Below are 12,501 nucleotides of genomic sequence, written 5' to 3' on the forward strand. Positions count from 1 at the left end.
TTATATTTTTTAAAATAATATTTTTTAGAAAATATTTTACGATGTTTGGAATATGTTTTTTAAATTTTTTTCACTAGTTGATAATTTTTTTTAAAAATTATTTATTACAAATATTAAATATAATAAATAATATTATTTATCATAAAATTTAATATTATTATTTTTTAAATATTAAAATAATTTATTTATTATTAAAATTTTATTTTTATAATTTTATTAATAAAAATATTAATATTGTTATATTTTATTGAAATAAAAAAATATAAATTATATTAATTATTTATTAAAGTAATAGTGTTATATTATATTTTAAAATATTAATTAGTATATTTTAAATATCTTTATTAAAATATTATTAGATTATTATATTAATATAAATATAAAAAATATTCATTATTAATAATATTTCTATGAAATTAATAAATATAGAATTTAGTAATAATTTATTATATATTATTAAAATAAAAATATAATATCTTATATTATTATAATATAATTGGTTATTTTATTATAATATTAAAAATATAATATTATACTATTAGAAATATTAATAAATATATTTTAAATATTTTAATAATTAATATTTTGATTAAAATGATATTAAATATTTTATTAATATTAAATTTATAAAATAAAATTATTTTAAATATTTATTCTTTGAAATGAAAAATTAAAAAAATTGAACATACGAAAAATCAGATCGTAAATCATTTTTTAAAAAACCAAAAAAAAACTTATGTTGATTAAGAAAATATTTTACGTAACCAACCAACTTTTTTCCTACCAAACACTATTCCCTTATCTCCTCTTTCATTGTTTAGTTTCTACTATTTTTACTTTACATCCAACACTGGTTTACCAATTACCATTCCAGAAATTTACATTTAAACAGTTCCTTTTTTGTGTGTGTTATTATATTTTGTGCTGCTTATTTATATATTTCTTTCACCACCTTTAGACTATTTGTTTCCTGTTTATTTAAGAACATATGAACAAAAATGGAAAAGAAAACAAAAAAACTAGGCGTGCATCAATGGAAACTCTGCTAAATTCCCAAATAGCTGCATAAAAGATTACATTTTTGAGTCAGGGGGCTCCTCTCATCTTCTCTGAACTTCAAAGGTTCCACCTTTCATTTCTTTGATTCAGTTCCTTGCTATTTTTCCCCGGCTATTGTCTTCCTTATTAAGATCTCTTGGTTCGTTTTTTATTTCTATTATTGTTTGCTATTTACCAGATGTTTCTCTAAGAACCCAGGATTTTGGTGCCTGTTAAGCACAAAAAAGATTCAAACTTTAGCGTTCTGTTAGTTCCTTGGATTTTGCAAAGATGGGTTGTAAGATGTTTGAATTGCTTTTCTGGGTTTCTTCAGTCTTGTGTTTGGCATGCTCTACTATAGGGTTTAAACCTGCAGACAACTACCTTATTGATTGCGGATCACTTACTAATAACACGGTAAGTGGTCGAGTTTTCATGGCTGATGACTTAGCCTCTAAATTCCTTTCTGCACCACGAAGTGTTGTTGGGAACACTTCAAAATCTATTACCTCTTCAGCTGTTTCACGGCTCTATCGAACAGCGAGGATCTTTACCGGTGTATCTGAGTATATGTTTTCTATCAGCGAGCAAGGAAGACATTGGATTCGCCTTTATTTCTATCCATTTGTTTATGCTAGTTATGATTTGAGCTTGGCAAGGTTCGATGTTTCCACTGAAAACCATGTCCTTCTCAGCAGTCTCAGTGTTGGAGTTCCTCTTGTCAAAGAATTCTCTGTTAATGTAACCACCAACAGCCTCACCATCATATTCACTCCTTCAGAGAATTCATTTGCTTTTATAAATGCTTTAGAAGTTGTTTCGGCCCCTGATCGGCTCATTCCGGACGATGCACGTACCGTTAAATCGTCAATGGGGTTCCAAGGCTTGACGTGGCAGGCACTAGAGACGGTTGCTAGGGTGAATATGGGAGGACCGATGGTCTCCTTGGACAACGATACACTTTCTCGGACATGGGTCCCTGATCAGAGTTTTCTTATTGAAAAGAATCTTGCCTCAACTGTATCGAATATTAGATCTGTTAAGTATGTTGATGGTGGATCAACACCAGAGATTGCTCCAGCTTCTGTTTATGGTACCTGCACCAAGATGAACTCCTTAGGCGACCCTAATAGCAACTTCAATGTGACCTGGGAATTCGACGTGGATCCGGGATTTCAGTACCTTGTAAGGTTTCATTTTTGTGATATTATCAGCACTTCTCTTAATCAGCTGTATTTCAATGTTTTCATCGACTCCTCAATGGTTGTTCGGGACCTTGATCTCAGTACTTACTCGGTTAATGTTTTGGCTGCTGCATATTATATGGATTATGTTACAGATTCAGCCATGACGAATAAGCTTCGAGTAAGCATCGGTCCATCGAATTTACATGATGTTTACCCTGATGCCATACTAAATGGGCTAGAAATCATGAAATTGAACAATTCTGATGGCAGCCTTACCGGCTCGGGAAATGCGAGTACTCATCGTTCAAGTTCAAAGAAGAAAGTTGGTGCTATAGTCGGTGTGAGTGTTGGTGTGGCTTTTGGAGTGCTATTGGCAGGAGTTTTGTTTATGTTTTGGAGACAAAGAAAACTGGCATGCCGGAGGGACTCAAAGACATGGGTTCCTTTTTCAACTAATGGAGGAACTTCACACACCATGGGGAGCAAATACTCCAAAGCAACGACTGCCAGTCTCAATTCAAATACGGGGTATCACATTCCTTTCCTAGCTGTTCAAGAAGCCACCAACAACTTTGATGAAAGTTGGGTTATTGGGATTGGAGGTTTCGGTAAGGTGTACAAGGGAGAGATGAATGATGGTACGAAAGTAGCTGTTAAAAGGGGAAATCCTCTGTCCCAACAAGGACTTGCCGAATTCCAGACTGAAATTGAGATGCTATCCCAGTTCCGCCACCGCCATTTAGTGTCTTTGATCGGTTATTGTGATGAAAAGAATGAGATGATCTTGATTTATGAATATATGGAGAATGGAACACTCAAGAGTCATCTATATGGCTCAGGCTATCCAAGTTTAAGTTGGAAACAAAGGCTTGAAATATGCATTGGAGCAGCTAGAGGACTCCATTACCTTCATACAGGCTATGCTAAAGCAGTTATTCATCGTGACGTGAAGTCTGCGAATATTTTACTTGACGAGAATCTCATGGCCAAAGTTGCTGATTTCGGGCTGTCAAAGACAGGTCCTGAAATCGATCAGACCCATGTCAGTACAGCTGTGAAAGGAAGTTTCGGGTACTTGGATCCAGAATATTTCAGAAGGCAACAACTGACAGAGAAATCTGATGTGTATTCATTCGGAGTGGTTTTGTTTGAAGTTCTTTGTGCAAGGCCAGTGATAGATCCAACTCTTCAAAGGGAAATGGTAAATCTAGCTGAATGGGCAATGAAATGGCAGAAAAGAGGACAGTTAGTGCAAATAATTGATCCTAATCTCAAAGGAAACATCAGGTCTGATTCTCTTAGGAAGTTTGGAGAAACTGCTGAGAAATGCTTAGCTGATTTCGGAGTCGACAGGCCCTCCATGGGGGATGTCTTATGGAATCTGGAGTATGCTCTTCAACTTCAGGAGGCTGTTGTTCAAGGTGATCCCGAAGACAACAGTACAAACATGATCGGTGATCTTTCTCCGCAAATTAACGATTTCAGTCAGCTTGATCCCACTGTTTCTTCTGCTCAGTTTGAATTGTCAAGTGTAGATGACCTCTCAGGTGCTTCAATGAGTAAAGTGTTCTCCCAACTGGTGAAGTCTGAAGGCAGGTGAATATGATATATAGAACAAATGATTACATGGTTTTCTCTGATCCACCAAAGCTTGCAACATCCGAGTAGATAAACTAATTTTCTTTACTTTGTATTGAAAGGTCGAATGTTCGAGTTCCTCTGTTTTTTCCCATATGTAGTATGCTGGTTTCTTTGGTTAGTCGTCAGACAATCCAGGGTGAAGCTTTGTTCTAAAATGAACTTGCATAAAGAGTTGTGACCACTTCCATGTACACTAATGCAAAATGACAAATCAGTGAGTGAATCACCGAGTCATTGCTTCATTTGTTTATGAATCTCTGTCACCCTTGAATTTCTCATATTTGGTATAATCGTACCTTGAGAATAAAATTCTACCTCACGTTGTTTAATCCATTACCCATGAGAGAACAGGTTGCAGTTGGCAGAAGCAGCAACAAATGATGAAAGCACATGCTTCCAAATTGCCTTAATTTCTTTTTATGGATCGAGTCCAATCTTGGGAGTAGAGCAGGCTGGTCATGATGAAAGCCCGCTTGAAACAAGAATACATGATTCACCAAGCTGCTGCCATAGTTTCAAAGCTTCCCACAGCCAAATTTTATATTCCAACTCGGTGTTAAAAATAAATGTTAAATTTTTAAAAAGTACCCTCGAATATTTGGAGAAATATACTTGTATCCAAATGTTGATAAAAAATTTATAATAAATTTAAAGAATATAATTTTTTATTAGTCTGGAATGGATGTAACTGCTCGAGCCCAATACTCTTAGAAAAAATAACATCCCTTTTATCAGTGAAATTGCTCAATGAATTTAAAGAAATATAATTTTAAAATTTATTATATTTTTTATTAACTTAATATTAAATTATACATCATTGATATATCAAATTCTAATACATATAATGGCCGTCCCTTGTTCCCATATGTAATGGGGTAAGGGGGAGGTAAGATAGACCTCCAAATTATGAAATGTCCTCTATGGGACTCGATCCCACGATCTCAAGGTTAAAAACCTTGTGTTCTACCAACTGAGTTGGATGGTCATTTCCAAATTCTAATACATATAAATAATTACTAAACAGGCATGTTACTGATATAAATATTGCAGTGTCCATTCTCTTGGCAGTTCATTATATTTTTATCTCTAAAAAGTTTTACTCGTGCATTTCAGAACATCATGCCTCACACATTTTACCTACTATATCCCATTATCATCATCATAGGAAATTGCAATTATGTCAATTTCATCATAACAAATGATGGGGGCAGCAACAAAAGAAAGCCTACCACTTGATAATCCTGGGGGAATTTTTTGATAATTCATAGCTAATGCATTTAATTGGAATATTACAGTACCAATTGTTTTACCTGCTTCAGCCAGTAAATGCATATTCAAAAAGTATCGAATATAGATATATATTCGATTTGTATATATTAATATTTTTAATTCTTCTATACTTTGAAGAATTATAATCCTTACTCTATGTTTGAATGTATATTAAACACAAATATCAAATTTAGTATATAATAAAGAAGGATGGAGAAAGACATAAAATCCAGAGTCGATTAATGCAAAGCAAACTTGCATTGTAAGTTACATACTATCTTTTGGACCTTAAAAACACATTAATTTTTTGTTCCATGATTGCTTACAGTATGATGGATACTCAAAAACTCTTTTTGCATCTTTTCTTTTGGATTACTTCTTCCACTCATAGTCACAACTGGTGCTGACCCTTTCTTTCCCATCCCTTTCAATACATGGAAGAGTCAAAAGAAAACATATAGAAAATTTACGAGGAAAGAATTCAAACCCCTTTTGATTCGATAAAAAAAACTTATCTTTTTATATCTAGATCTAACCGATTAGAGGAGTCAAATTCTTTTTACGAAAAAAATATACACGTCGGTAATAATTAAGAAAGATTATGAATAAATACTATTATAAACACTTCGGATTATTTAAAACAATTAAGAGTTTAAGGGATAAATCAATCCCTCAAAATCGTTGGCACCAACATTCATACCCACCTCCACCATCACTATTGCCATCATCATCTGTGTACTATTTCACAAATTTGCTTTACTCTTTAAGAATTAGCAATTGTGATTTTCTTTGACTTTAGACTAAAGATTTTTAGTGTCAAAGTAATGTTAGTCCATACCCTACAGAGACGGATCGAAGGGACTGACATGAATAGTCATTCTCAAGAAAATTTTATTCTCTTGTAATTTAAATATTTTTTTCTATATATTTTCTATTTATAATTTGTTTTCATCTTGTAAAATTTTATAAGTTCATTTCCTTCTCTAATATCCAACCAGACTCGTATTAATTTGGTTGTTAAAACTGGAACCCATATTTTTTTTATAAATTGTTCATTTAGTTATTTTATCCTATAGACTTTGCTTCATATCAAGAGTGTTCTAGCAGCTCTGAATCTTAATTCACAAGTGACTCAACCAAGCATGGCAGACCTTATCATTGTCCAGAATCGATGATTCTAAAGTATTTTTCTACGACGAAATACAATATTTGAATTTGAAGATGAATATTAGATATAAATTGTTTTGATAGGAACAAGATGATTGTATGAATCGAGATGATTTACTCCTTTTGATTTGGATGGAATTGCATTCGGTCAAGATGTATGGACTTTACTAAATATTTGCTTAAAATTAGAACCAGTTGTCGATAATACTCTCTGCACTTTAGCCATTAACAAATCATGGTATCAGCAAAATCCATTAACAAAGACAATAATATAGATGGAAGAACAAAGAAAAGGCATGAAATAAATAAAAACTTAATGCTATTAGAAAGTTATTTAAAAACTGAAAAAGGAAGCACTGAAAGCTGAAATTAATATGTAAAAAGGTAAAGGAAAATGATATGTTCAATCTCCATGATGATCAGCCACATCAACCTTGGAAGTGCAGGCCAACAGCCTCCGAAACATGGCCAAGAGGGCGGCACAAGAAACCTCTTTGGCCCTTCTGAGAGCCCCGTTCTTCTTCTTGGCAACAGTTTTGGACTTGTTTTTTCTTCTACAACTCATGTCCTTCTTATCAACTGATCTGCCAAAACATTTTGTTTTCTCAGTCTCGGTCTGGTTGCTCCTGTGAAACGTGTAGCTCCTCAGGTATATTTGCCTGCACGAGATGCTATCAACAACAGTGGGGTGTGGACGGCCGCCATTGCTGCGCCAGTCGGAGCTCAGTGACCTTACAAACTCAGCATCGGATTCCGGCCACTTATAGAGGTTCACGTAGGTTGGCCTGACCGGGAGAGGGAACCTTGTGTCATTGATGCAGTTTGAGATACAGGTTTTAGCCATTGGGATTCAGGTTTATAGGAAAGAGTACTGAATGCCTGCTTCTAAATGAAAGATAATGGAGATATATTGAGAGAAAGAAAAAGAGAGAGATAGAGAGAAGGTAGAAACTTCCCTATAGGGGTTTATAGTTATACAGTGGTTTCTGTTATATGGAAAACGTAATGATTCGACATCATTGGTGAGTGTATGCATGAAGGAAAACAGTTTGTCACTTTGGGTTCATGTATTTATTAATAAACGAAGTAATTTTCTTTTTGTAGACATTGTGGCAGAGGATAGGGGACAAGCTGTTGTAGATCGACAAATATATGTACAGTGTACATGAATTACAGGTGGATACCATCAAGATAGTGTTATCGTTAAGCGTTGAAATACTTACGTAATTGTTGCTTTGATTAGGCCATCGACTCTTGAGAACCGGCAGATGCGATTCGGGAAAGTTGTAGCGAAAAGAGATTGAATTGGGGGCGGTACCTTTGGGCCAAAGTTAATTATCCTCGTAATTTCAGGCACCCCATTACTGAAAAGGCTGGGGTTGCGGTCGGTCATCAATTAAAAACTACAGTCTTCCATATAGGAACTTAGAATTAATGTATGCAACTTTCAGCATAAAAGAAACCTTAGGGATGCATGCTCTATGTGCAAGTATTAACCTAGACTCTATTCAATCCAGACATAACACAAATAGGATATACTATATTCTAATAACAGTATGATATTAATATAGGTCCGAATCAGATTCGAATTGCACATAAGAAATAGCATGTTATTTAAGAATGCATTGAGGGACTAGTTTGCTCAACACATCAAATATGACATAAAATAAATTCATTCAAGATTCAAGAACTAAAGAGCAATTTCATACAATTGTAGTAATTAATATTGATACTAATAAATATGTATAACTACTATTCTCCTTCTAAATTAATCATTAAACTTTTGAATATTTTAATTTTATCTCTAAATTATGACCCTCTTTCTAAATTAATCCCCAAAATTTTGAATATTCTAATTTCATCACCAAATTCATTCAAATATATAATTAGTTTCAACAATAGTTTAACCTTTTTTTTATATATATATATATGAAAATATTTTAAAATGCCTCTAAATATATTGATTATATAAATATAAGTTTTAAAATTTATTGATTAAATTTGTATATTATGTGATTTTTTTATAAAATTAAATTGATATATTTTTATAGTTATATGTTATAGGTTGTATGAAATCATGGGTAAATAAAGAAGACTAAATGAATTTTGTTTCTTTAAATTTTTATGTAAACATTTGAATTTTATGGATTTATAAAATTTTCTTTTATAAATATGGTATTTTAATACATATAATTTACATTAACAAAGGTACTAAAAAAATTTAATTAATATATATAAATTTTTTAAATGGCTCTCCAAAAGATAATGTTGAGTATATTACTGCCGACCTTTCTTTCAGTTTCATTATTTATTTTTTGATAATTCTAGGGTGAATATATATAATATTTATTAAAAGATTATTAATTATTTAACAATGAATGATCGTACATTTATATATGGTTATCGAACCTAAAATCTAAAGAAATAACAATAATCCCTCGACCATTAAAATTTTAATGGCTTGGTTCGTAAGATTATGGCCCCAAATGGCTCAAACCTTACCTTGAAAGAATCTAAAACCTCTTTCTTTTCACCGTATGGGTATTTTGTTGGAAAAATATACCACCTGATGGCTAGCAGAATGGACCTATCTTAGCATCTTATTCCCCAAATTGTCGAGATATTTCCTCGCATTCCAATACAGTTGCGTATCTAACGAGCAAAACTAAAACAAAATTCCACTTCTTGAAGCATCACTGCAAAAAAACCGGGGGGAAATTTCCTACTTGTGAACTATATCTGTATAAGTATGCATCGATGGATTTCCTAGTAAGTTAGGGAAGTTAAGTTTCAGGCTCCAATTCAACTCTATCAGAAATTTCAATCACCTAACAAGTTAACTAATAGTCCAAAAGTGCTACCTTTTAAAATTCACCTTTTTCGGTTGCTACGTTAAAGGCTATTCATTTCCTAGTTTTATCAGTCCAAGCTTTCTTCACGCTTAAAATTCCTCCGGTAACCATCCGAATCGCAGAAGAAAATGGCTGAAGCACTTGTTTCCGCAATTCTGAATCAATTACAAACAAGTACAGTACGAGAATGGAGATTGCTAGCAGACGTTGATCAAGAAATCAACAAGCTTGAAACCTACCTCAAAGACATCCATGCTGTGCTTGAAGATGACGAAGAAAAGCAAGTGACAGATGCAAGTGTCAAACGTTGGCTAACTAAACTCAAAGAAGCATCGTATGAGAGGGAGGACGCGTGGGACGAGTGCAACTTTGCATCCTTGAAACCCATACCAGTTGAAGATGGATTTTTCACACAAGGTACTTTCTTTGATCTTCTGTGATTTATTTCGTCACGTTTGTTGGCTTCATAAAATCGCTGTCCAAATAGAAAGAATAAATGTTGTTTTAGATGAGATTGCCAAGGAGAGAGGCAGGTATCAATTAGTGAAAAGGGAAATCAAACAACCTAGTCGAGTCGAAAGCGCATCTTTCGTCGATGTGTCGAAGTTACATGGTCGAGATGAAGTTAGAAAAGAGATAGTGAGTGCATTGTTTAGTGAGGATAGCAGGCAAACCATCTCCATTGTGGGGATGGGAGGGATAGGCAAAACAGCTCTTGCTCAATTAATCTATGATGATAGTGAAGTTCGACAACATTTCTACAAAATGATTTGGGTGTGTAATTCTGACTATTTTGATCAACACCAAATAGCTAGAATCATCCTTGGTGCCTTCACTCGCCGAAACTCGCCAATCCCTGCATCATTAGAAGGAAATTTTAGCCAAATCACTGAAAATATCACAAACAAAAAATTCTTTCTCGTTTTAGATGATGTGTGGACGGAGAGAGATGAAGATTGGGAACAGTCACGGTCGTGATGGACTCGTTTCGTGTGTTTTATTTAGAAGAACTATCGGACCACTTTAGTTGGTTGACACTCAGCCAAATAGCACTTAGTGGAAAAGATAAGAAACTGTGTGAAACATTGGAGGACGTTGGGAAGGAATTAGCAAAGAAGTGTAAAGGTTTGCCACTAGCCGCAAAGACTTTAGGAGGCTTATAAAGAGAGAAATGTACTTCAGATGAGTGGCTAAATGTACTGAATAGTGAGTTATGGAGATTGAAGCACGCTCAAGAATATATTTTACACCTTTGTTGCTTAGTTATTATGATTTTCCTCCGGCAATAAGACCATGTTTTCTGCACTGTGATGAAAAAAATTCAAGTTAATCGCCCATTGGATGGCTCATGGTTACTTAAACTATGATAATGGTGACAATGTAGATATGGAAGTAGTGGGTGAGGAGTACTTCAACTACATAGCATCTCACTCCTTGTTTCAAGATTTTGAACGAGATGATTATGGTAGCATAAAGTCTTGTAAAATTCATGACATAGTGTATGACTTCATCAAATTTTTGGTTAAGGATGAAATTTCATACAGGGGATGGTTCTAATTTAACTTTAGAGCTTGTCCACCATCTCTCAATCCCTCATGTATCAATTGATTCTCTTAAATCTACAATGCCCTTTATAGAAAATGACGGAGCTTAGTAGTGGACATAGTGTGGAACCTATGGATTATGTGCTAATAATAATAATAATGCGGAACCTATTGAGTGATCTCAGTGATAAGAGAAAATGTTATTTTTTTCTCAAGAATTTGGATTCAAGACATGTGTGAATTATAGATAGATAGAAAAATTTTGAACATATAAATCATGTTTATATTATTTTTCAAGTTAATTGCATCACATGTTCTCAAAGTATGATCTTAATTTTAAATTGGTCCCTAAATTTTTAAATATTTTAATTTCATCTTAAACTATGACTATATGAACAGCAATTTTAAAGCATTTTTCAAAAGCAATGCTAGTAGATTTTTTTATAAGACGTTTATTATTATACGAATCAGAAGTGAAAAAAATTCAAATGCGTGATTAAAATTGTTAAAAGTGTGTAATTAATTAATTTATTTTTTAATTCTTAAATTATCGCAAGGAAACTTGCCATGTTATTTTTGCTCGTGGAATTTGCTTATAGGAAGAGTAATCCTAGGAGTAGGATATGATCCCATGTTTCATAGTGGAACAGCAAAATCGGTTTTCTTCCCATTTGAATCGTAAGACGGTTATTTTGAAAGTTACTGCATCCTCCCCTCTTTATATACACCCACACCTTCGTCTTCACCAATATCACAAGTTCCAAATACAAGTGCTTTCTCTCCAACTTTCTCAGCATCCAAACAACATGTCAATGATTCACCATTTCCACGGCGGCCGACGCAGCAGCAGCGCTTTCGACCCTTTTTCTTTGAACATATGGGACCCTTTCAAGGACTTGGATTTCCCTCAACTTTCCCGAGAAAACGCTGTATTCGTCAACACACGTGTGGACTGGAAGGAGACCAACGATGCGCACGTCTTCAAGGCGGATCTTCCAGGGATGAAGAAAGAGGAGGTCAAAGTGGAGATCGAAGACGACAGGGTGCTCCAAATCAGCGGCGAGAGGAACGTTGAGAAAGAAGACAAGAACGACACGTGGCATCGCATTGAGAGAAGCAGCGGCAAGTTCTCCAGGAGGTTCCGGCTGCCGGAGAACGTGAAGATGGATGAAGTTAAAGCTTCCATGGAAAATGGGGTTCTCACTGTTACCGTACCTAAAGTCCAGACCAAACGAGCCGAGACAAGATCAATTTCAATTTCTGGTTAAACAAGGTGGCCTGTCCCCCTATTACTACATAGTATTTTACGTTATGTTGTCCCATCGGTGGTCTTGTTTTTCCTTGGTTCTGAAAGTTGCCTGAACGTTTTCCTTCTCCGGCAAATTGCCATTGAATAACAATAAGTGGATGGACTTCTTTTATATTTCTCGTTTTATATAACTTTTAGAGAGTTTTTTTTAAGCAGTTTCTATTTAGGGAGAGGAAGAATGTAAATTTCTACTCTTAATTATAACTCAACCTAAAAAAGGAGAAAGGTAATAATTAATAACTTTTAATCACTTACGCTATATGCTATACGTAATTGATGGTTTTTAGAAAAAAATTATATTAAGTAATAAATAGAGAGATTTATAACAGTTGAAGCGCATTTTCTGGTTATGAAATAATTAAGAGTATTTAGTAACCTCCGATTCTGAATTTTTAAGATTCAATAGATTCAATAAATTTATTATGTCCGACTTACAAGAACTACTCAAATCTTAGATTATGAATTCATTGATAGCGTAAGACTCAACCTCTCAA

At 34.0% G+C, this 12,501-nt stretch overlaps 3 protein-coding genes across 3 annotated transcripts; 2 read left to right on the forward strand and 1 right to left on the reverse strand.

Annotated features, from left to right (window-relative positions):
- Window positions 1-993: 993 nt before the first annotated feature.
- LOC120116288 (receptor-like protein kinase HERK 1) lies at window positions 994-4,059 on the forward strand. The gene has a single exon (XM_039136812.1). It carries the CDS (start codon window positions 1,330-1,332, stop codon window positions 3,823-3,825), a length of 2,496 nt encoding a protein of 831 aa, XP_038992743.1. The 5' UTR covers window positions 994-1,329; the 3' UTR covers window positions 3,826-4,059.
- A 2,438-nt stretch (window positions 4,060-6,497) lies between these two features.
- Window positions 6,498-7,201, reverse strand: LOC120116313. The gene is made up of 2 exons (XM_039136830.1): window positions 6,871-7,201; window positions 6,498-6,840 (listed from the first exon to the last, which is right to left on the reverse strand). The coding sequence occupies exons 1-2, from the start codon at window positions 7,144-7,146 to the stop codon at window positions 6,706-6,708; spliced, it is 411 nt and encodes a 136-aa protein (XP_038992761.1). The 5' UTR covers window positions 7,147-7,201; the 3' UTR covers window positions 6,498-6,705.
- A 4,266-nt stretch (window positions 7,202-11,467) lies between these two features.
- LOC120116290 (17.6 kDa class I heat shock protein 2-like) lies at window positions 11,468-11,966 on the forward strand. The gene has a single exon (XM_039136815.1). It carries the CDS (start codon window positions 11,505-11,507, stop codon window positions 11,964-11,966), a length of 462 nt encoding a protein of 153 aa, XP_038992746.1. The 5' UTR covers window positions 11,468-11,504.
- The last annotated feature ends 535 nt before the right edge of the window (window positions 11,967-12,501 follow it).

Source organism: Hibiscus syriacus, unplaced genomic scaffold (genome assembly GCF_006381635.1).
Source record: "Hibiscus syriacus cultivar Baekdansim isolate YM2019G1 unplaced genomic scaffold, ASM638163v2 tig00110293_pilon, whole genome shotgun sequence".
In the NCBI taxonomy this organism is placed as follows: domain Eukaryota; kingdom Viridiplantae; phylum Streptophyta; class Magnoliopsida; order Malvales; family Malvaceae; genus Hibiscus; species Hibiscus syriacus.